General features: G+C 36.0%; 1 protein-coding gene across 1 annotated transcript in view; it reads right to left on the reverse strand.

Annotated features, from left to right (window-relative positions):
• The window catches only part of LOC138708686 (gonadotropin-releasing hormone receptor-like), a 182,124-nt gene that overhangs the window by 146,520 nt on the left and 10,752 nt on the right, over positions 1-24,852 (reverse strand). Inside the window, exon 3 of the mRNA XM_069838773.1 lies at positions 3,092-3,275. Coding sequence (XP_069694874.1) covers positions 3,092-3,275 — 184 coding nt within the window. The remainder of the gene's footprint in view (positions 1-3,091; positions 3,276-24,852) is intronic.

Here is a 24,852-nt window from a genome sequence, read left to right on the forward strand (position 1 = left end):
GGTAGCGTAAATGAGGCAGTAGAGCAAGTGGACAGCTTCAAGTACTTGGAATGTACTATAAGCAGTAACATAAGCTGCTGCCAGGAAATCAAAAGTGAGATAGCAATAGCAAAGAAAGCTTTTAATTGAAAAAGGAGCATCTTCTGCGGACATCCGGTAAAAGAATTAAAGAAGAGACTAGTAAAGTGTTTATACGGAGTGTATCATTGTATAGGGTAGAAACATGCATATTACGACTACGTGAAGAAAAGCGAATTGAAACATTTGAAATTTGGATTATAGAAAAAAATAAAACGTGTTAAGTGGACAGACAGAATAAAAAATGAAGCTGTGTTGGAAGGAGTGGTTGTAGAAAGAATGACGCTGAAACTGATCAGGAAGAGGAAAAGGAATTGGTTGGGTCACTGGCTGAGAAGAAACTGCCTACTGAAGGATGCACTGGAAGGAATGGTGAATGGGAGAAGAGCTCGGGGCAGAAGAAGATTTCAGATGATAAACGACATTACGATATATGGATCATATGCGGAGACAAAGAGGAAGGTAGAAAGTACAAGGTTGTAGAATGCTGGGTTTGCAGTGAAAGACCTGCACTTGGGGAGAAACTATGAATTAAATGGTAGCGTAACATCTGGCGAACGTGCGGGTCATAAACCTTTAGAAATAATTGCGTCATTATAAATTCCCTTATATCATTCCAAGAATCGTCAGCAGTGTGGGCTCTAGCGGAATCTTGTTGAAGATACCCGTATTCTATCTCGTTGTGTGAGAACAACGGAAATAAATATGTTGCTGCCACTGCCAGAAGAATAATAGGGCCCCTACTTTTTGAGACGATAATAAACGCCTTCAAATACATCTTAAATATTACAGCTTACAGCAGTAAAATTTTGGAAATATTCAACATTTTTTTTCCCTCCATTACTACATCTTGTACAATAGTGAAAATTGGTATGTTTAAAACACTGTCCTTCTGCTATGTGAAAAAAAAAATATATTTTTACTATTTAAAAAATTTATTTACTTTTTTTTTTTTTTTTTTTTTCAAAATTTAGTTCACTGTGCAGTGATGAAGCGTTTCCCACATAACTCGAAAACTATCCAACATTCTGTGATGAAATTTTTTGTGTGTATTTATACATACCATATCAACAATACGATGCAAGATCACTTCTCTACCTTTGATAGATTGTCTGATAAAAAATAAATTCGTTTTAAAAATGGTCAAATATCAGTATTTTCTTCTAACACAAAATAAAAGAAAATTATTATGGAAAGTAGTTGGAAGAGCATGATATTGTAAATATGAGTTTCAGCAATAAAATAAAAGAGAGACAACATGAAAAAGTTAAAAAGTTTATGAGTTATAAGGGAAACGTTTCATCACTGCACAGTGAACTGCCACCATTTTTAATTTTGAAAAACATTATAAGTATTTTTTAAATCGTAAAAATATATTTTTTTCATATAGCAGAAGGATAGTGTTTTATATATACCAATTTTCATTATTGTACAAGATACAGAAAGAAAAGAAGAAGAAAAAAATTTTGAATGTTTTCAATAATTTTACTGTTGTAAGCTGTACCTAACCCCTTAAAGTACTAATACTACTGGGTGTTCAGTTCAAAGTGTACAGCTCGCTGTATGCCGTCATGTGGCTAGCCGATGAGCCTAGAGTATTCAATCTTCCTACACTTCCGCAGAGGTGTATAACCTATGAGGTAGAGAAGTTGCCTAGCAAGTACGGCGTTAATTCTGAAGAGTACGTACCGATACGTACTACGCCGGTAGTGGCAGGAATGTGAACTGTTTGGAAATACGTACTGTCGGGATATGGGGAGAGGGTTAAGACGATTACTTACGTATTTGTTGACATTAACTTCGACGGTCAAAATGGACACGGAGCATTTGATTTGTGTTGTGGAATGTTACCGTACGCAATCGATGATAACGAATACCCTGCGTACGACTTGCCGGCGCAAAACACAGTTCGAAAGAGGTTATGGTAGCACACAGACCGTACAGACCGACGTCTGTTGCTACGACGTTCAAGTTATACCGTACACGTTCTCAAGTTCAGATTGAAGAACGCCTTAAATAATAGGCAACTTCTCTAACATATAAGCTGAAACTCGCATCAAATCGGTGACCCAAGAACAGTGACGTCATGACACACTTTGAAATGAACATCCAATAGTTCTGATATACTGGGTGTTCAGTTCAAAATGTGTCATGGCTCGCTGTATGTCGTCATGTGGCTAGCCGATGAGCCTAGAGAATTCAATCTTCCTACACTTCCGCAGAGGTGTATTACATATGTGTCAGAGAAGTTGCCTAGTAAGTACGGCGTTCATTCTGAAGATTACTTACCGATACGTACGGTAACGCCAGTAGTGGCAAGAATGTGAACTGTTTGGAAACACGCACTGAAGTGAGTTTTTTTTCTTACTGTCGGGATATGGGGAGAGGGTTGAGATGATTACTTACGTATTTGTTGACATTAACTTGGACGGTCAACATGGACACGGAGCATTTTGATTTGTGTTGTGGAATGTTGCCGTACGCAATCGATGATAACAAATACCCTGCGTATGACTTGCCCGCGCAAAACACAGTTCGAAAGAGGTTATGGTAGCACACAGACTTTACAGACCGCCATCTTTTGCTACGACATTCAAGTTATACCGTACACGTTCTCAAGTTCAGATTGAACGCCTTGATTTATAGGCAACTTCTCTGACATAAAAGCTGAAACTCGCTTCAAATCGGTGACCCAACAACAGTGACGTCATGACACACTTTGAAATGAACATCCAGTAGTTCTGATATACTTAAAATAACGGAAAATAGATTTTTCCTGTATGGGCACTGTCCGACGCGGTCCTTTCTGACTGAAGGTCTATTGCCCAAATGACAGACAGGATACAACATTATGGAATATAAAATTCGGAACTTCGCCGTGACCCTAATGACAAGATTGAAATAAGAAGTATTCCTTACTTGTACTTTCCAGCTGTGTGTAATAACGCAGGCTACGCTTCAGACATCTGAAAGTATCAATTAAGCCGTGGATCTAATAAATTTTCGTACTCACTGGAGATTGTGATGATGGTGGAGACGTAGGTGGAAATAATAATGAACAGCGGCAGGATGAACATGCAGACGAGGCTGAAGGTGGTGTACAGCTGCTCCTGCCAGGGCTCTGTGTAGAAGCCGAACGTCACGCATTGGTAGAAGTCCTCATAGAACGGACCCTTCTCCACGTGGAAGATCACCAGCTGGAAACATACAAAAAGCCATGAGGAAGGTTTATTTTATATAGGCTATAAGAACTTCATTAAATTTGGAAGAACATTTTATATGAGATGTGGTGGCAATACATGAGATCTAGTTTTACAAGATGGAAAAGATGAAGGATGGGTGAAACGGAGAAAAATTCTCTCCAGCAACTGGATTTGAATCGGGTTTTCAGCTGTACGTGCTAACGCTCTATCCAATAAGCCACACCGGATTCCCATTCCGATTCATTCATTCATTCATTCATTATTTCATTTATCCATTTATTTTATTCCATAGATCTTACATCAGCAATAAAGCTTTAAGATGTGGAACAAGTCAAAATTTTACAATATTACAATTACAATTTTTACAAATTTTTACAGTTTTAAAATATAGTAATTTTCTACAATTTTTACAATTTTGTGCAATTTTTTACAATATTTTGGCGAGATGTAGTGAGATGAGGTGAGGTCCGAGGATTCGCCAAAAGATTACCCGGCATTTGCCCTTTTGGTTGGGGAAAACCTCTCGGAAAAACCCTCCGAAGATTCGCCAAAAGATTACCCGGTATTTGCCCTTTTGGTTGAGGAAAACCTCGGAAAAACCAATCAGGTAATCAAATCAAAGGGGTTGATGCCGAGGACTCGCCATAGACCATCCGGCTTCAGTCCCACGGCTGGGAAAACCTCGGAAGAAACATTCAATGAGATCAAGGGGAGATCCAACCCAAGCCCGAACGCAGCTCCGGATCAGCAGCCCAGCGAGTCTGCCAACTGAGCTACATCGATGGCTCTACTAAAAATGTACAATACATAGCCAATCAGATTATGAAATTTACAAACGCAAACGATCATTCATCAGTTGAGCTATATGTATAATACTAAACAAGTAAGTTAATTAAATTTAAGGCATAAACAATTCAATCAGTTGTGATATACAGAAATTTATAATATATATCATGCAAACTACTTCAAATTACAAACACGAACAATTTATCAATAGAGCTATACAGATTACTATTCAATTTAAAGCATATACAATTCATCGGCCAAAACTATACAAACATATACAATACAAAGTAAGCAGATTAATTCAATTTACAAGCATACTTTAATTAAGCTATACAAATTTGTGCAATTAATATCAAGTGGATTAATTCAATTTATAATCATTAACAATTCATCAGTTGAGCTATACAGATTACTACACAATTTACAGCATATACAATTCATCAATTGAGCTATACAGACTACCATTCAATTTACAGTATGTATATACAATTCATTAGTAGAGCTATACAGACTAGTATTCATTTTAAAAGCATATACAATTCATCAGTCAAACTATACAAACATATACAATCAAATTAGTTCAATTTACAAACTTATTTTCGTTAAGCTATACAAAATTGAATCCTCTCAGTTTAAGTTCCACCTCTTAGGTTCCTTCTAGTGGCAACCCTCACGCACTGCGTCACAGATGCGTGACGTAGAGCTGAAAACCCGGGTTTAAATCCCGGTGCCGGAGAGAATTTTTCTCCGTTCGACCCATCCTTCATCATATGATGACTCAGAATTTTTGCATGGAAATATCATATGTACTTCGGTACATCGTAATAATATAATATGCGAAAAATAAACATCAGCACGTAGAGCTGAAAACCAATGTTTCAATCCCGGTGCCGGAGAGAATTTTTCTCCGTTCTGAAATATGGAAGATAAGAAGATGCCAACAATAACAGACTATGAAAGAGACGTATTAGTCTGCTGACAGTTGGCAGAGTTATTCCCTGCATGTCTGTAGAAACTACTTGAAAATTATCTGAAATCAATATGCAGAAAACATTATTATGACGACCGCAGGATTATAAATTAACTGCATATCCAATTGTAAAACCTATCCTCTATAGAATTAAATAGTCAAAATCAATATTAAGCTATCAATCCTTACCTATAGCGTAAAATCGCGATTAAATAAGTTGTATTATTGGTGATTATTATTCATCAATGAATGTTGAAACATGACGAGGATATCTAATACGGTTTGTTTATTAAATCTGTATCTTGATTTGAATTTATAATCTATATCTAATAATACGCTAAGGAATACGAGCAGCTTAAATAATCTTCTACAGGGACATCATTTTATTTTTACTAATATTTTTAATATTAATCTGGCTATACCTTTAGAGAACCGGAAACACCGTTTGTTATCCCCTTCCACGACTGGAGTTCGATGATACTGGCGTAAAACACAAACAAGTCACTTTACTGCGTATAGGAGGGAAGAAAAGTAGTTCATCCATTTACGTAAATTAGGAAATATCGCGATTTTGAGTTTGATAATTTTCATTAGGTTTTTGATTAATCAAAATGCAGTACTGTATTAAGAATAAGTGTTTTTACTCACGAACTGAGTTATCCATGCGAACGTATTCATTATGCAGTGTATATTGTACTGACTACAGCACATTAGCGTACAATATAGAGAATGAAGTTAAATTGAAAAATAATCATAATATGGATATTTAAACACATTTTTTAAAATGGTGGCCGTTCATTTCGATACAGGCTTCAGTTCTTTTGTGCATATTATCGCACTATAGACTCTTGTACGTAATTCCAATTACCAGTTTAGTACTTCGTATCAGTAACTCATGTTGAAATAATTCTGTACCTAATCTATAAAAGAGTACCTTACGTACTGTAAATTCAATCTTCACTTCTGCCCGACCCGCACAGATACAATTACTCAGATATGCTATCTACTGTCCGTCCAAGTGGTTATGCCGCAGGATCGTAGAAAGGGGGGAAATTACGTGACAGTTAATTACTTAACGAGGCCCTTTTATTTAAGTTATTTTAAACAATTGTATAATATTACGTAAACGTCTAATTCCTAACAAAAATTAATGTTTTCAGAAAAGAGCTAAGACAGCCCAGCTTTTACAGAGGGGCAAGCAGAAGCAGGTGGGGGAAATCGGGATGCGACGTAGGCAAACGGACAGTACCTGTGCGAAAATATGATTCAATATTGAAAGCTCTTTCGTCACTGGAAAACGCGAACATATTTCTGGAACGTACTATACTCACTAACTCAGTGCTGTTTACTATATGCGGCCTTGGTTCTGTGTGGAGGACTGTTAGAACTTCATTAGTAGAAGGGGTGGGAGTGAAGTACATTAAAAAACTCAGGTACAATAAAAATTGAAGTAAAAATAAAATTTTGTCTCTGTAGATGTCCTCAATATTCTCGGTAAATTGAAAAATTTCCCAAATTCAGCCATTTTCCTTATGTCCACGAACGAAAGTCAAAGTTAAAGTCTAGATTTTCGGCGACTTCCAAGTAGTCATGACTGAAATTTACTTTCGTCAAAGTGTCGACTGTGAATAGGAAAATGGTGACTTTATACTTTTCAAAGTAAACTTTGGTCCAAAGTCTCGCCTATGAATACGACCCTAAGTAAGTTAGTAGTTGATACTGCGTCCTTAAATATAAAGTAAAAAAATAAGTCGATGAAATTGGCGATAGAGAGATAGTATTTGGTGAGATGAGGCCGAAGATTCCCCATACGATTATCTGACATTCAACTTACAGTTGAGGGAAATCTCGCAAGAAACCCACCAGGTAATCAGCCCAAACGGGAATCGAACTGCCTAATGTTAGCGAATACCTTAAACTAAGCTACATCGAGAGGGAAATAGAAAGAGAAGAGAGAGTTTGTTCGAGACTTTGTTCAGCAAAGTATTTTCGAAATTCTCAAGAAAGCAGAAGTGTGGATATATATAATAAAACTATAGCTGGCATCAGATTTTCTCATATCGTGAGCCCTATCAAACTTTCAAAGCGATAATGGTGTAGACGATAAATTTTACTCGAAAGCAAAAACAAATTAAATTAGTTTTACATTCACAACTTCATACCTGAGGCATATCGTTCATTCGCGGGGACCTCAAAGTAACTGAAAATCACCCATTGTCAGCGATTTGAAACTAAAAGCATTCGGAAAAGTTTCGCCATTCCATATCTCAAAAGTCATGACTTGTGTAGCCACAGAGCTTTGACTTTTTCCATTAACTAATTACGTTTTCCTAGAAAATGCTCCATTTTAGCAAACCTCTCAAAAGCAATTCATTTGCTCAACTGTGTTTGCAACAGATGTAGTGAAATATTAATTCATTGTACAAAGAGTTTATATATTTGGTATTTCATGCTTCCTAACTTAAATATGAACAAAGACTTCAAAGAAAGTTCATGAAGGAAATGTTACGCGTAATATTGATTTTCTATAGAAACTTCCTGAATTTAGTTAAAAATTGTAAAACTCAACTTCATAGTTAATGAGTATACTTGCGTAAAATTTCTAATATTAAATATCTTCATAAAGACATGGAGTCGAGAAATATCGTTTAAATATGACCTAGACCTCTTAATACAGCGGTCCATACTCAAGCCCGGAGGGGTTGAAGCACGCGGCGGGCAGATTGCACTGCACACAGGTCATCTTTCTTCTCCTACTCGAACGCAACGAAAGAGGGGTAGCAAAGTTGTCCATTAGGACGGAGTGAATCTATCGAAATCGAATCGAAAAAGAGAGAAGAATTGGGAGGACAAATTTAAAAGTTACGCAAATCGCGTCCTTGCAAGGGGTTGGGGGCTGTAAGGAACTAAATATGTGAGCTCCAAGCCTGTTGGCCACTAGTCTCACTCCGGTTTACGCTGCTCCACTGAAGGAGTTCTAGAAAATTTTGAAGGGGAAAAGCCGAAAATGGACGTAACCTCTTAGGTACCACATACGCGAGGGGAAATATATAAAATTGTTTTTTATCTGTTTTCTAAGTGTAATAGTTGCAAAAATCTGTATTTTCACGTAACTTAGGAATGTGAAAAATATAGAATTTCTGTATTTAATTTTTGAGGTGCCCCAAGGGCTTTGAATTTTCTTAAAATTATACATATATTTTTTGCCTCTTTGTATATTTGTCCTATTTTACTTTCATTACATAGCTAATGAAGTGCTGTAAAATCACATATTTAAACTTTATTTGGAAAACCCTAAATTGGGGTTGCGTTATACAGTATTTTTGATGCGATCCAAAGGGACAAAATATATAGTATTTTACATAAAATATGTCAAAAATTCCATTTCAGCCCATTTATTTTTTTTTAGTTAGAATTTATTCTTGTTTTCTTTCTCATTTCTTTCTGAGTGGTAACTAAATCAACAGGTCCAATTATCATCCTTCTTTCTTTCTTTACTCTAGTAAAACATTCTTTCTTGTTTTGGGACACGGCGGTCTTTATCACGATTAAGCCTACAGTATTAATTTTTTTTGCATTTGTAACTGCATATATCAAATAGTTTTTTTGCTTCTTCTCTGAATTTTGCAATTCTGTCATTTTAATTGTTGTCACTATGTCGTTTCTTAAAAGGCTTCATTAAATTTGTGTATTGATCATGGTAAGCACGAATCGGTTGTAATATTCTTGTATGACTGACTTAGTTCCTTAGTTTTAATAGCAACTCTTTCCGAAATCTCTCCAACAGTAGATTCTTTTCATTTGAAGTCAGATTTTAATTCATTTTTGACCCATAGATAATATTTTATTACGTCATGATAGGTAGGTAATTGTGATGGGTTCAGCCCCTCTGGCATTGCGAATACAGGGTAAGAGGTCAGATTTCTTGTATTAATTAGAGATATTCTGATTTAAATACCCTGCAACACAAGAAGAATGAATTTCCATTAATCTTATTATATTAAATATATCACATCTAAGAGTTTTGTGATTATTTCCAATATTATTATAAATCAGGGCAGGACACATTACGTGATTCTGAGAAATGAGCGCTGTTTACTTAAAAGAGCAATTCTCCCGAGCGATGTAACGCATGCATAAGTTACTGTACGTCACTCACTGTCGGTGTAGTGGTTGATTCTGCAGTAGGATGGCGAACTTTGAAGATGCACTCGTCTGAGAAGCTGTATGTCAGACGAAAACCTAAATTATATTTTGAGACTGAACATGGCTAATTAATTTGTTCCAAATATTGAACGGCTTCTGCAAATGAAACGACTTCTTAAGTCTCGGAAAACAACCACATAGTTATTTTGGTTATTGAGTTTCAAATAGTTTTGTTTCAATAGAAAATATTTATTGATTTCAGATCGACAGAAGTACAATTTTTATACAATGTTTTATTCATGCGAAAGAAAAATGTAAGAGAATGTTTATTATTAATTTCTTTCTTGTGTTTTTGATTGTGATTCTTTTTTTTTAGATATCTTTATATTATTAATATCATATAATTGTTAAGGCACTGTGCATATAGATTGTACAGGGACATCATTTTATTTTTACTAACATTTTTAATATTAACTTGCCTATACCTCTGGATCAACGCCGTTTGCTACCCCGTTCCACGACTGGAGTTCGATGATACTGGCGTAATATACAAACAAATCACTTTACTAGGTATAGAAGGGAAGAAAAGTAGTTAATCCATTTACGTAAACTAGGAAATATTGCGCTTTTGAGTTTGATCATTTTCATTAGGTTTTTGTTTAATCAAAATACAGTACAGTATTATCAATAAGTGTTTTTACTCACGAACTGAGCTGACCATGTGGACGTATTCATTATGCAGTGTATACTATAGGCCTACTGTCTACAGCACATTAGCGTACAATATAGAGAATGAAGTTAAATTGAGAAATAATCATAATATGGATATTTAAACACATTTTTGAAAATGGTGGCCGTTCATTTCGATACAGGTTTCAGTTCTAATGTGCACTGTAGACTATTGTACCTAATTGCAATTACTAGTTTCGATCTTCGTACTAGTAACTCATGTTGAAATAATTCTGTACCTACTCCATAAAAGAGTACCTTACGTACTGTAAATTCAATCTTCACTTCTGCCCGATCCGAAAAGATAAAATTACTCAGACATACTATCTACTGACCGTCCAAGTGGTTATGTCGTAGGGTCGTAGAAAGGGAGGAAACCACGTGACAGTAAATTACTTAACAAGGCCCTTTTATTTAAGTTATTTTAAACAGTTGTATAATATTACGTAGACATCCAATTCCTAACAGAAATTAATATTCTGAGAAAGGAGCTAAGAGAGCCCAGCCACTAGCTGGCGAATAAAAGCTGGTGGGGGAAACCGGGATACGACGTAGGCAAATGGACGACAGTACCTGTGCGAAAATGATTCAATATTGAAAGCTCTTTCGTCATTGGAAAACGCGAACATATTCTTGGAACGTACTGTTTACAATGACCGTAAGGCTACTATGACTGTATAAGCAGTCTTGGATCTGTGTGGAGGACGGTTGAACTTCATTAGTAGAAGGGGTGGGAGTGAAGTACATTCAAAAACTCAGGTACAATAAAAATTGAAGTAAAAATAAAATGATGTCCCTGTATAAATAAGCCTAATGATTTTTGTGTGTGTGCATAGAGCGAAATTTATTTCATTAAATTAATACGAGTGTTACAAAGTCTGTACTGTACAATGGATTGATGTAATATCCTTATAAACTATTATGTATTGACAGATTGAATGAATAGAACAACCGTGGCTCTTGCTATATTAATGCAGGGAAGGTAGCCGTAATGTGAGTCCGCCACTGCATGAGCGTTCTGCTCCGGCTAGCTTTGCGGAGCGAGAGCAGCTCTGGCCGGATATACGGAGCCGCTCTCATGCCCGTCCCTGTTATAAATTGAGGTTTCTGTGACATTTCAAAATGAAACAACAAGAGATCAAAAATATGTCCAGTCTTTTAACTTGTATTTTTAACATGTTCCTGGTATCCTGTTCAGATTAAATCACTGGAGAATGTTCTCTCGCTAAAAATGTGAACCTCAAAATTTTGTGAAAATTTCAAAGTATGATGCTCTTGGAGCACTTCTAAATATTAATTTAGAGAAAATATATTTTGCATTGTTCTTTATGATATCACACCAAAACTTTTCCCTGGTATTATATTTTGATTCCATAAACTTCATATTTTCACCCCACCCTATTGTCCATCCAGCACCTTATTCTCAAATAGCCTACCTTTAACCTGTGTTCCTCTCTCAAAGTGAGAGTCCAAGTTTCACAACCGGTAATATAACTGAATTTTTGACTGCAGACTGGATGATAAAACCTTCTCAACCAAATAATAACAGGCATTTCCCATATTTATTCTGTGTTTAATTTCCTCCCGAATATCATTTATATTTGTTACTGTTGCTCCAAGATATTTCAACTTCTCCACCTCTTGAAAGGATGAATTTCCAATTTTTATATTTCCATTTCGTACAATATTCTCGTCACGAGACATAATCGTATACTTTGTCTTTTCGGGATTTACTTCCAAACCTATCTCTTTACTTGTTACACCAGTAACTATTGTAGAAAATCCACAGAAACTCTCAAAACTAAGAAAACTGGTTTAAAGACAAAACCATTTTCGAGGAAAGTTCACAAAGTGTAAATTGTCGCATCAGATGTGTATAACTTCAAGATGGAGTGATACTACAAATTGCCGATTCACATTGTTACCGGTAAGCATCAACTCTTTATATCTGAAACATTGGTCCCCAATCACCTTCAATTCAGATACTCGGCAATCTGTAAAGTATTTACCTTAAGTAGGTCTACTATATTGCTATTTCATTGAACTTAAAAGTACATGTTTAATTTGCAGCATCTGCCCCGATAGGAGGCGGTTGGGAACCGCCAGTCTGAAGTGTAATCATTTTATTTTAATTTACATTATTATAACTGTATTAGTTTTTATCAATTAGCCACATTATATTTTCTGGGTGTATAACAGAGCAATATGTTCCTATGAGTGATACGTAATGCATTTAAAATTGTGTATACTATCAATCTCAGTATCTTTTCCAACGCAATCGCTTGCATTATAAGAGTCAGCAAGGTATGTACACTAGCGCTCAGAGCGGCGAAAACTGGGACTCCGACGCTGACACATTGATTCATTGTTTGACGAGCAAATGAACAGGTCTTCTTAATATATGTAGGTCTAGGTTTTACCCCATATCATATATGTAACAGATAACTCATCGCTATGTTAAAATCGGCAGCACTTTGAAGAGAACAACCGCCAGGATCGCTACCCGTCCGCCGTAAACGAACACGAGATGGCAGTACAGTCGCTAATGCAGTTCAAATGGGAATTATGACTTGACTTATGTAACAACTAGATGGCAGCGTAGTAAACCTGACAAAAGTTGTTAACGTCAAAGCCTATAAGGCCGACCTATTTGATGATCTAGAGTTTTACATATGGTCACTGCGACATGGGAGAAGAGAAAATAGAACAAACAGACAACTAGGAGTAAACCTGCTGCATGGAATAGAAGTACTAACTGCATAGTGAAAATCTGATAGCTAATTTATTTGAAGCTGCATCTTTGTACATACACAATTATTTTCCTGATATTACTATTCCTTTTTACTCGCCGATATTTCAGTGTACTACGCGACCAAGGCGGGACCAGTCGTGGCAGAATGAGGAACTTCGTGATCGCTGCGTATGTTTACTGCTGGAGTGTCGTCACATCCAATGCCTAGTGTTTTAATCTGGTCGCAATGCCGCATGTAGGAAGACGTGTGTTTCGTAGCCAAGCGCGGAGCATTATTTATAATACCATAAAGTTGTGTGATGAAGAAAAGACAACTGGTTTATTCTTACCTCTATCGAAGACAACAGAGTGTGCTGCAGCTTGTTAAGTTAAATAAGGAAACAATTAGTAGGATTAGAAAGGAAGGAAAAGAATGTGAGGAGAAGGGTGTAGAAATATTGACACCAAACAAAGTTAGACGACCTCCTGCAAGTAAGGTTGAATTAGACGAAATGGACAAATGTATCATAAGAAGAGAAGTTCATAAATATTATGCTTTCTACAAAGAGCTTCCAACATTAGGAAAGTTGCATAAATTTTGTAAGAGAGAGATAGGTTTTAAAGGGTGCAAGGAAACTTTACGAAAACTCATATTATCCATGGGGTTTGCAGTCAAAAATGTAAAGATAAATGGAAATATCTAATAGAACGTTCTGATATAGTAGTCCGTTATTTATCTGGACGAAATATGATTCCAAACTCATTACACTGTGCACAAGTGTTAGCAAGACGTAAACGTGTCAGGAGTTTATACAAATAACAGTGCAGATCAACGACTTATAGTAGCCCATGCTGGTGGTAGTGATGGTTTTATACCGAGTGCTTTCCTCATATATGATGTCCGGAGTCCGGCCACTTTAAAATGCTAAGGTAAGAAATGTATATCAAACGCAATATTGTATAAAATACAGTACCTACTTTAGTTTACGTTACTTTCGATTCATGTTCGCTTCTTTACGAACACGGATGTTGTGGTGTGTTTTCTGAATAGATTCCTGTGTGTATAAATATGATAAAATAAAACTAAACAAGAAAGTTAACTATATATACGAACATATAACATATATAAAGCGTGTTAATAATAATAAAACAAGAGCGCAGTTCAGCATGTGCTTCATTTTGCATCTGATGCGGACTTTACAGCACGGCCTGTGTTGTGAAGCGAATCGCAGCGCCACCAAACAAAACGATTCCCGCCTTGGTCGCGTAGTATGTTTAGTTAAAAAAAATATTGTGGTAAAATTATCCCTCACACATCAACATTCTCGTACTTTTGTACTTAGTTAACAGCCAATGCAACGCCCAGCACTACGCTGTAATGCTCTTGTTGCATTTAGAGGCTTCATTCCCTCACTCTCTTTGTCCCCATTTCCTCTCAGTTAAATTTCAGACGACCTTATTTCATTCTACGTGCAATTATTTTTTCTTCACCAGTTGTTCATAGCAACACTTAAAATTGGATTCTATGAAAAAAAAAAAAAGCAATATAGTCTTGCTTTTCATTTGCAGCTTAATGTACGATAGCGATATATCTCGTCCAAGAAATTAATGCAGATATAGAATCAAGAATTAATTAAGTTTTATGGCCTTAACTACACCAAAATAAATAAATAAAAATAAATAAATAAATAAATAAATGAATAAATGAATGAATGAATGAATAAATAAACAAAGAAAGAAACAAACAAACAAACAAGCAAATAAATAAACAAGCAAACAAACAAAGAAATAAACAAATAAATAAATAAACAAGCAAGCAAACAAACAAAGAAACAAATAAATAAATAAACAAGCAAGCAAACAAACAAAGAAATAAACAAATAAATAAATAAATAAACAAGCAAGCAAGCAAATAAACAAAGAAACAAATAAATAAATAAATAAACAAACAAACAAAGAAACAAAGAAACAAATAAACAAACAAATAAATAAACAAGCAAACAAACAAATAAACAAATAAATAAATAAACAAGCAAGCAAACAAACAAAGAAACAAATAAACAAACAAATAAATAAAGAAGCAAGCAAACAAACAAAGAAACAAATAAATAAATAAATAAAAAGCAAGAAAACAAAGAAACAAATAAATAAATAAACAAGCAAGCAAACAAAGAAACAAATAAATAAATAAATAAATAAACAAACAAAGAAAGAAACAAATAAATAAATAAATAAACAAACTAACAAATAAACAAACAAATAAGTAAACAAATAAACAAACAAAGAAACAAATAAATAAATAAACAAGCAAGCAAACAAACAAAGAAACAAATAAATAAATAAATAAATAAATAAACAAACAAAGAAACAAACAAATAAATAAACAAATAAACAAGCAAACAAACAAACAAATAAATAAATAAACAAGCAAGCAAACAAACAAAGAAACAAATAAATTAATAAATAAACAAGCAAGCAAACAAACAAAGAAACAAATAAATAAATAAACAAGCAAGCAAACAAACAAACAAAGAAACAAATAAATAAATAAATAAATAAATAAAAAGCAAGCAAACAAACAAAGAAACAAATAAATAAAGAAACAAAGAAACAAATAAACAAGCAAGCAAACAAACAAAGAAACAAATAAATGAATAAACAAGCAAGCAAAAAAACAAAGAAACAAATAAATAAATAAATAAACAAGCAAGCAAACAAACAAAGAAACAAATAAATAAATAAATAAACAAGCAAGCAAACAAACAAAGAAACAAATAAATAAATAAACAAACAAACAAAGAAACAAACAAACAAATAAACAAATAAACAAGCAAACAAACAAACAAATAAATAAATAAACAAGCAAGCAAACAAACAAAGAAACAAATAAATAAATAAACAAGCAAGCAAACAAAGAAACAAATAAATAAATAAATAAATAAGCAAACAAAGAAAGAAACAAATAAATAAATAAACAAACTAACAAATAAACAAACAAATAAATAAACAAGCAAACAAACAAAGAAACAAATAAATAAATAAACAAGCAAGCACTCAAACAAAGAAACAAATAAATAAATAAATAAATAAATAAATAAATAAATAAATAAATCAATCTGTCATATATTGTTTAATTTCTCTGTGGTTATTTAACGACACTGTATAAAATAATAAGCTAATTAGCATCTATATAATTTGTAATAGAGATGGTATTTTGGCGGAAAGAAGCAGAAGATTCACCTGACATTCGCCTTACTCTTGGGGAAACCTGTGGAAAACCCAGCAGATAATGAGCCCAAGCAGGAATTGAACCCACGACCGGGAGCTGCTGCTGCCGCCCAGTATCTACCAGTTTCTATAACTCTTTAAATAAAGTCTGGCTGTTTAGTTGAACGGCAGGATATTTTTACGTTTAATATAGTATGACACTTTTGTACGATTCATTCGAAAGATATGTGTAGCCCTATCATAAATGAAAATTCTCTCTTCTAATGTGTTCTGCATTGCCACGAACTGAACAAAACTGCACGAAAGAAAATGTCCTGTATACTAATGCTCTAACCTAGTAATCCCTTTAGACTGTGTTATCTGACCATACTATGTAAAAAAGAAAAAAACTTCCCGCGCACGATACAGGGGAAATGTACACATATCCTCGGCAGATGCGTTCTATTTGTAACAGTAAAAGACCGACGGCATTTACCTGAATTAAGCCTGTTTCGTGTACTTAACAGGAAAAGAACGAAATGCATAACTACAAAACACATTTTAAGAATAATAATAATTCTTTATTTATACTGGCAGAGTTAAGGCCATAGGCCTTCTCTTACACTCTACCAGGTCACAAAGTATACAATCAGTGAAAAATTTAACAAAAGTTAAAGAACAGAATACTAGCATATTACAACAAATAATGATAATAGCATAATAAAACGACACTAAACAACATGTAAATAATACCATAATAGAAAAAAAAGTAAAATACATTGAAATATATTAAAAGCAACTCATTTAGTACAAATAGTAAATATGGAAAACGTAAGGAAGAATATAACAAAATTGAATGTAATAAAATAATAAAAAAAGAAAATAAATAAGAAAATTAAATAAAATTCACAATAAAAAGGGTATGATAATGAATTCAGAAGAACTTAAATGTCGTAATATTAAGAGAGAAATTTTTAACAATTTTCCAATAACTTTGTGTAAATTCGAACCCTTTGAGTAAGTAACAGTTAAGCGTATCGAGATGTAAGCAAATGATATTTCCAACAACTTATGTGAAATGGGAGAGTACTATTTTTAAAGTATTAATAAGATCCAACTTTGCTTGCTTCTACGCATAGTTATTCTGTAATATTTCGCACGAGAAGTGATGGTCGTTGTCTATTCTACGCACAGAGTTAATACTTCGCAGGAGAAGTGATGGTCGTTGTCTATTCTACGCACAGAATTAATACTTCGCAGGAAAAGTGATGGTCGTTGTCTATTCTACGCACAGAGTTAATACTTCGCAGGAGAAGAGATGGTCGTTGCCTATTCTACGCACAGAGTTAATACTTCGCAGGAGAAGTGACGGTCGTTGTCTATTCTACGCGCAGAGTTAATATATCGCAGGAGAAGTGATGGTTGTTGTCAATTCTACGCACAGAGTTAATATATCGCAGGAGAAGTGATGGTCGTTGTCTATTCTACGCACAGAGTTAATACTTCGCAGGAGAAGTGATGGTCGTTGTCTATTCTACGCACAGAGTTAATACTTCGCAGGAAAAGTGATGGTCGTTGTCCATTCTACGCACAGAGTTAATACTTCGCAGGAGAAGTGATGGTCGTTGTCTATTCTACGCACAGAGTTAATACTTCGCAGGAGAAGTGATGGTCGTTGTCTATTCTACGCACAGAGTTAATATATCGCAGGAGAAGTGATGGTCGTTGTCTATTCTACGCACAGAGTTAATATATCGCAGGAGAAGTGATGGTCGTTGTCTATTCTACGCACAGAGTTAATATATCGCAGGAGAAGTGATGGTCGTTGTCTATTCTACGCACAGAGTTAATACTTCGCAGGAGAAGTGATGGTCGTTGTCTATTCTACGCACAGAGTTGATATATCGCAGGAGAAGTGATGGTCGTTGTCTATTCTACGCACAGAGTTAATACTTCGCAATAGAAGCGATGGTCGTTGTCTATTCTACGCACAGAGTTAATACTTCGCAATAGAAGCGATGGTTGTTGCCTATTCTACGCACAGAGTTAATACTTCGAAATAGAAGCGATGGTTGTTGCCTATTCTACGCACAGAGTTAATACTTCGCAATAGAAGCGATGGTCGTTGTCTATTCTACGCACAGAGTTAATACTTCGCAATAGAAGCGATGGTCGTTGTCTATTCTACGCACAGAGATAATACTTCGCAATAGAAGCGATGGTTGTTGCCTATTCTACGCACAGAGTTAATACTTCGCAGGAGAAGCGATGGTCGTTGCCTATTCTACGCACAGAGTTAATACTTCGCAATAGAAGCGATGGTCGTTGTCTATTCTACGCACAGAGTTAATACTTCGCAATAGAAGCGATGGTCGTTGTCTATTCTACTCACAGAGTTAATACTTCGCAATAGAAGCGATGGTCGTTGTCTATTCTACGCACAGAGTTAATACTTCGCAATAGAAGCGATGGTCGTTGTCTATTCTACGCACAGAGTTAATACTTCGCAATAGAAGCGATGGTCGTTGTCTATTCTACGCACAGAGTTAATACTTCGCAATAGAAGCGATGGTCGTTGTCTATTCTACGCACAGAGTTAATACTTCGCAATAGAAGCGATGGTCGTTGTCTATTCTACGCACAGAGTTAATACTTCGCAATAGAAGCGATGGTCGTTGTCTATTCTACGCACAGAGTTAATACTTCGCAATAGAAGCGATGGTCGTTGTCTATTCTACGCACAGAGTTAATACTTCGCAATAGAAGCGATGGTCGTTGCCTATTCTACGCACAGAGTAAATGCTTCGCAGTAGAAGCGATGGTCGTTGCCTATTATACGGAAAAAGTAAAAGCGATGGTCGTTGCCTGCACGTGGACTGCTTTTAAGCTATCCCATTACATGGATTACAAAATGACTGCAATTTATGGAGTAGTTTGTATAATTATTGTATCATATGCTCCAATGTATTCGTCAGCTAATCGTCAAGGAGAGACGAGCCTTAGTCACGTGTTGCTCTGCGCGCCAGGCTTCCCGATCATTAGCTGCTGCATTTCGCATCAATTTCCACAATACAATTATTTCCCATTTAATAAATCAGCAAAAAGCTCCAACACATATACCCATATATGGAGTTCATTAGGATTCATTGCAGTTTATTGTTCTATAAATAAAACCAGAATGCGAGATAAAAGAGGCGTGACTATATAGGCCTATAGTTAATAACGTATTGATTTCAAAGCTCTCGTGATAAAACAGAAAGCAAATTTATTTACTCATATCCACGCGCTGGAAGGTGTAAATTGAATTTTTAGAATATTACCGTGACAGCAGAACAATTTAGTTTTGTCAACGGCTTCATAAAAAGAATGAAAGAATGCAATGTCATAGTGAATAAAATTACTTTTGAAATTTTGATTTTGACTCGTGTCAAATTCAGGATAGGAGAAGAAATGTCTGAAGGAAATGAAATAGAGAGAGGAGTACGACAAGGATGACCATTATCATCTAACCTGTTCAACATCTACTTGGTGGATTTGGTGAAAAATTGTTTTCAGAACATGGGAGGGGTAAAAGTACGAGGAAGAAAAATAAAGTGCTTAAGATTTGCTGATCATATAGCGTTGTTAGCAGAAGAGGAGACGATACTAAGGGATACGCTATAGAATCTAAATGACACTGTGAGCAGTATGGGATGAAGATAAATGCAATCAAGACGAAGACTATGGTTGTCACAAGAAATATAAAGAAGGTAAACTTGCGAATTCTAAGTGAGACAGTACAGCAAGTGGACAGCTTTAAATACTTGTGATGTATTATAAGCAGTAACATGGGCTGAAGCCGGGAAGTCAAAAGGAGGATAGCAATGTCAAAAGAAGGTTTTATTTTGCAAATCAAGATTTCAGGTATAACTCCCTGCAAAGTTGATTTGAATAATTTCGAGGGAAAAATTGTTTCGGGGCTGGGAACGTACGTTAAACCAAAGGTCCAAGGTTCGATGCCCGGCCCCGGAACAATTTTTCCCTCGAATTTATTTAGCTTTTATTTTAATAGAAAAGGAGCATCTTCTGCGGACCTCTGGAAAAAGAACTAAGAAGAGACTAGTGAAGTGCTTTGTGTGGAGTGTGGCATTGTATGGATCAGAAACATGGACATTACGACGAAATGAAGAGAAACGAATAGAAGCATTTGAAATGCGGATATGGAGAAGAATGGAGCGTATGAAGTGGACAGAGAGAATAAGAAATGAAGTTGTGTTGGAAAGAGTGCGTGAAGAAAGAATGATGTATGCATTGTTTCACGGTTTGATTTCCTTACGAAATTAGATTTCTGGAGTTGCTCACACGAAATTACCTTCAGTCTTGCACTGTCATTCTGTCCATATCTTCCCGTTAAAAATTTCTAGATCACTCATTCTGAAATTGATTCTAAGTCCTATTATACTGGTACTGACTAGAAGGAAGTTATCAATTATATGCATAATCAGGTTTTCCGTCTCATTTTCCAACTATCCGATTTACACGTTCTTTGTCGGTTTTAGTAGGTTATTTAGCGTCTGAATGAGATGAAAGTGATAATGCCAGTCCGGGGTCCAGCACTGAAAGCATTTGCTCATATTGAGTTGAGGGAAAACCCCGGAAAAAACCTCAACCATGTAACTTGCCCCGACCGGGAATCGAACCCGGACCACCTGGTTTCGCGGCCAGACGCGCTAACCCTTGCTCCACAGGTGCGGACTTGTCGGTTTTATTATGGAAATACCACTGTTACAAAAAATCAGATTTTGTTTCATTTTATATTCGTTAACTTTAATAACTTATCCTGCAAACAAATTATTATTGTTGTTGTTATTATTATTATTATTATTATTATTATTATTATTACTATTATTGTGGTGGTGGATATATTCGACATTTTATCAATCAGAACGGAAAAAACGTGTATAATCTAGTTAGTATACAATCTTTTTCTAAAATACAAATTAAACTAGGTATATTTTATAAACCATTCCTTGCGGTTCGTTGCTTTCATATCCCCTTTGTTAATCAGGTGCGAAGAATCCATTTACTCTACTTAAGCAATAATTTTTTCTATTTGAGCCTATCCTATGAAAATAATAAAAGGATTTTAAGCTTTCACAATGAATGAGCTTTGAAAAATAAGTTGGAATTTTGAACCATGTTTTGAGATTTAATATCTGCAGCGTTTCGAAACTACAGTATGGTCGAAAATAAAGTATACCAAAATTCATATAGTTGATGGATGACTGACCTGTATACGATTTATAGGCCATTCGGTATTTCATGAAACTTCCCTGTGCGTCAGAGGAAGAAGAATGTGGACTGAGAAGCTTCCCTCTCTCGCTGCACTCCTACTACTGGGTGTTCATTTCAAAGTGTGTCATGACGTCACTGTTGTTGGGTCACCGATTTGAAGCGAGTTTCAGCTTATATGTTAGAGAAGTTGCCTATAATTTAAGGCGTTCTTCAATCTGAACTTGAGAACGTGTACGGTATAACTTGAACGTCGTAGCAACAGATGGCGGTCTGTAAGGTTTGTGTGCTACCATAACCTCTTTCGAACTGTGTTTTGCGCCGGCAAGTCGTACGCAGGGTATTTGTTATCATCGGTTGCGTACGGTAACATTCCACAACACAAATCAAATGCTCCGTGTCCATGTTGACCGTCGAAGTTAATGTCAACAAATACGTAAGTAATCGTCTTAACCCTCTCCCCATATCCCGCCAGTACGTATTTCCAAACAGTTCACATTCCTGCCACTACCGGCGTTACCGTACGTATCGGTACGTACTCTTCAGAATGAACACCGTACTTGCTAGGAAACTTCTCTGCCTCTTAGGTTATATACCTCTGCAGAAGTGTAGGAAGATTGAATTCTCTAGGCTCATCAGCTAGCCACATGACGGCATACAGCGAGCTCACTTACTTCCACAATACCGAGCGAGGTGGCTCATGCGTTTCGCATGACACTAGCATTCGGGAGGTCCGGGGTTCGATTCCCGGTTCGACCAATCTGACTGTGGTTTTTCCGATGTTTTCCACAGTTACGTAGGCAAAAGCGGGGCTGGAATTTTCATTGACAAGGTCCATTTCCCTTCCCCTCCCGCGTAGAAAAATAATTTAGATTTCATGTCATTCATTTCTTTGTCTCATTTCATAGATGTATTCATTCAGGTCAAGACGCATGTCTTCGTCCGCTTACGGGAGGGGGCATCCTCTCCGCAACCGTCCCTAGGTTCTCAGCCCTCCGCAATATCTCTGCCAGGATTAATTCCTTAAGAGACTTCCAAGGATCCTTTGCTGTGTGGTCACCTTGGCGATATGTGTAGTATTTTCATTTCAGTGTCTATGTTGCTGTAGTTGTGATTGGAGTTTGTGATGTGTTCTGCATAGGTTGAATTGTTGTGTAGTTTGGTTATGGCTGTGATATGTTCCTTGTAACGTGTTTGAAATGATCTTCCAGTCCGTCCAATGTAGAAGTCGTTGCAACTATTGCATCCACATCCAGCCAAAAAACCAGAAACTTGACACTCTAAAATAATATGAAAGTTACAAACACACAAAAACACACCCCCAGCACATCTTGAACACTTAACTCAATTTCAAAACACACACCCTTTTCGACACAATCATGAACACATCCCACCACAACAGACAATGGCGTGGGACCTCCACTAGGCTTTGGATAATGAAGGATAACACTTCTAAACTAATCAGCCAGGTAATTTGCTAAAAAGTTAACATAGTAAAGAAGTTGTAAAGTTAATCAGTGATTATAAAAGCGTATATAGAGCAATGAAGAACAAATTTACATAAAAATATGGGAATTAGAGCAGTATATTGAGCACATAGCAGAACCAAATTGTTAAAGCTTCATACATTTTTAAGCGCAATAGGGAAATAATTATGCAGCATGTCAATTGTATGGTCTGGGAATCAAGTTAAGCAAAGTTAAAAGTAGTATATTGTGTAAAGTCCATTATGCCTCCGAACTAATTCCGTTCTCAAAATAACGTCTTTAGTCACGGTGCTCAACAAATTGCACAGCCAGTAAAATATTGTCGTAAGTCGAAAATCACATATTACTTTCGTAAATTATTTACAACGCTGTTTTACTGGTTGGAGGTATGAAATTTAAATACTGAAATAGGTTACCGGTACCGAAGGTTTTGGTAGCTATTTATTACGATATTTTACAGCAGAATTTTACTAGGAAATAGCATATCTTTACAAATAACAATTTTCGAGTTACGGCACTATTTTATTGGGCATGTGATCTACAGAATGTTAAAAAAGAAGCATCCAATATTTTATGAGGTGACAGTATGCATCAAAACCAGAAAATAATGTCTAATAAATATTGGTCCTACAGCACATACTTTCTGAGATCTGAACACTTGTTCATAGGAAGTGCTCAATGTGATGTCCATTCATGGCAATGCATTCTTCTGCCCTACAATACAGCAGACTACTAGATAATCATATCGTAGTTGACACCCCTGGCATGGACTAATGGTACGTAGCAAGGAACACTGAAAACAAATGTTTGATTACGGATATGAGCGGGGTTCAGCAGAGATAATGTTGTGAATTTTAGTAATCAGCATGTGTAGGCTGATGAAAATCCCCATGCAGTTGAAGAAACAAGGCATCAGCACCGATTCTCAATCAACGTATGGGCAGGCGTTCTTGGTGATAGATTAATAGGGCCATACGTGCTACCACAGAGATTAACTGGGGATCCTTATCAGGACTTTCTTATTAACTTATTAAAACAAATTTCCTTACGCCGAGGGGCAGAGGAATGCATTGCCATGAATGGACGTCACATTGAGCACCTCCTATGAACAAGTGTTCAGATCACAGAAAGTATGTGTTGTAGGATCCATGTTTATTAGACATTTTCTTGTTTTGATGCATACTAGCACCTCCTAAAATATTGGTTACTTTTCAACATTCTGTATAATATACGGTACTGTCGATTACAATGTTGAAGAGGAACAAAAAAAATATAATTGTAAAGTAAACATATGTGCTACGCGCAATTCTAGTAATTGGAGGAAGATTTACGTTAATATCCTACGTACTGTCATATTTGTACACTATATTTGCAGCGTGTTCATTGTATGTTACCACAGACCATTCTAAACATCAGTAATTTAAACTAAACAAGGCTCTCCCCTTTACACTGGAAGTAAAGAAGAGCTGTATACAGCAATCAGAAGCAACGTTCATGGGTGGTGAGCCTAAAGGTACGGTCACACGTCGCTACTTTCGCAGTGCTGCAGTACAAAAAACTGCGCAACTCTTGTACTGCGACGTGTGAACAACGGTGCAACCCGAAAAGTAGCGGCTGCCGAACCTGCTGCTCGCTACTTTTCCATGCTGCGCGCAGCTTAAAAGTAGCGACGTGTGAACAGGGTTCTCAGGGTTGCAGCCGCAGCATTTTTGATATCGGTTTTGTTGAAACTTTTGCTGCGGTTGCGACCAGTATTACCACCCAAATGTGCCAATGATACTTTTATTGTTTGGATATATTTTAATGTTAAATGTAATGAAAATAAATTATTTGTAACAGTTAGTAAATACACAACACAGTCTGAGCATAATTTCTGACGATATAATTCATTTTTTAAATTTTCCGTAGCGTAGTTCAAAACAGGAGGGTTGCCAACTGTTGGTTATCATTTAAGTACATAGGCGTTTTTAAAAGCTTTATAGTAAAAATAAAGTCAATTTCTGAATACTAGATACGACAGAAAAGCAAATAATAGATAAGGAAGCTTTCGCATGAGTTTCTTAATAAAGCGAACATAACCACAAAATGTATATTGAGAAGTCAACACGGAGATGGAAACCTGCAGCATGACTGCGGCTGCAAAAGTAGCGCCTTGTGTGTGAACAGACTCGCAACCTCCAGTTGCAACTTTTGCAGCACTCGGGTTGCGCAGCACGAAAAGTAGCGTGCAGCGCGCTACTTTTG

Source organism: Periplaneta americana, chromosome 11, assembly GCF_040183065.1.
Source record: "Periplaneta americana isolate PAMFEO1 chromosome 11, P.americana_PAMFEO1_priV1, whole genome shotgun sequence".
In the NCBI taxonomy this organism is placed as follows: domain Eukaryota; kingdom Metazoa; phylum Arthropoda; class Insecta; order Blattodea; family Blattidae; genus Periplaneta; species Periplaneta americana.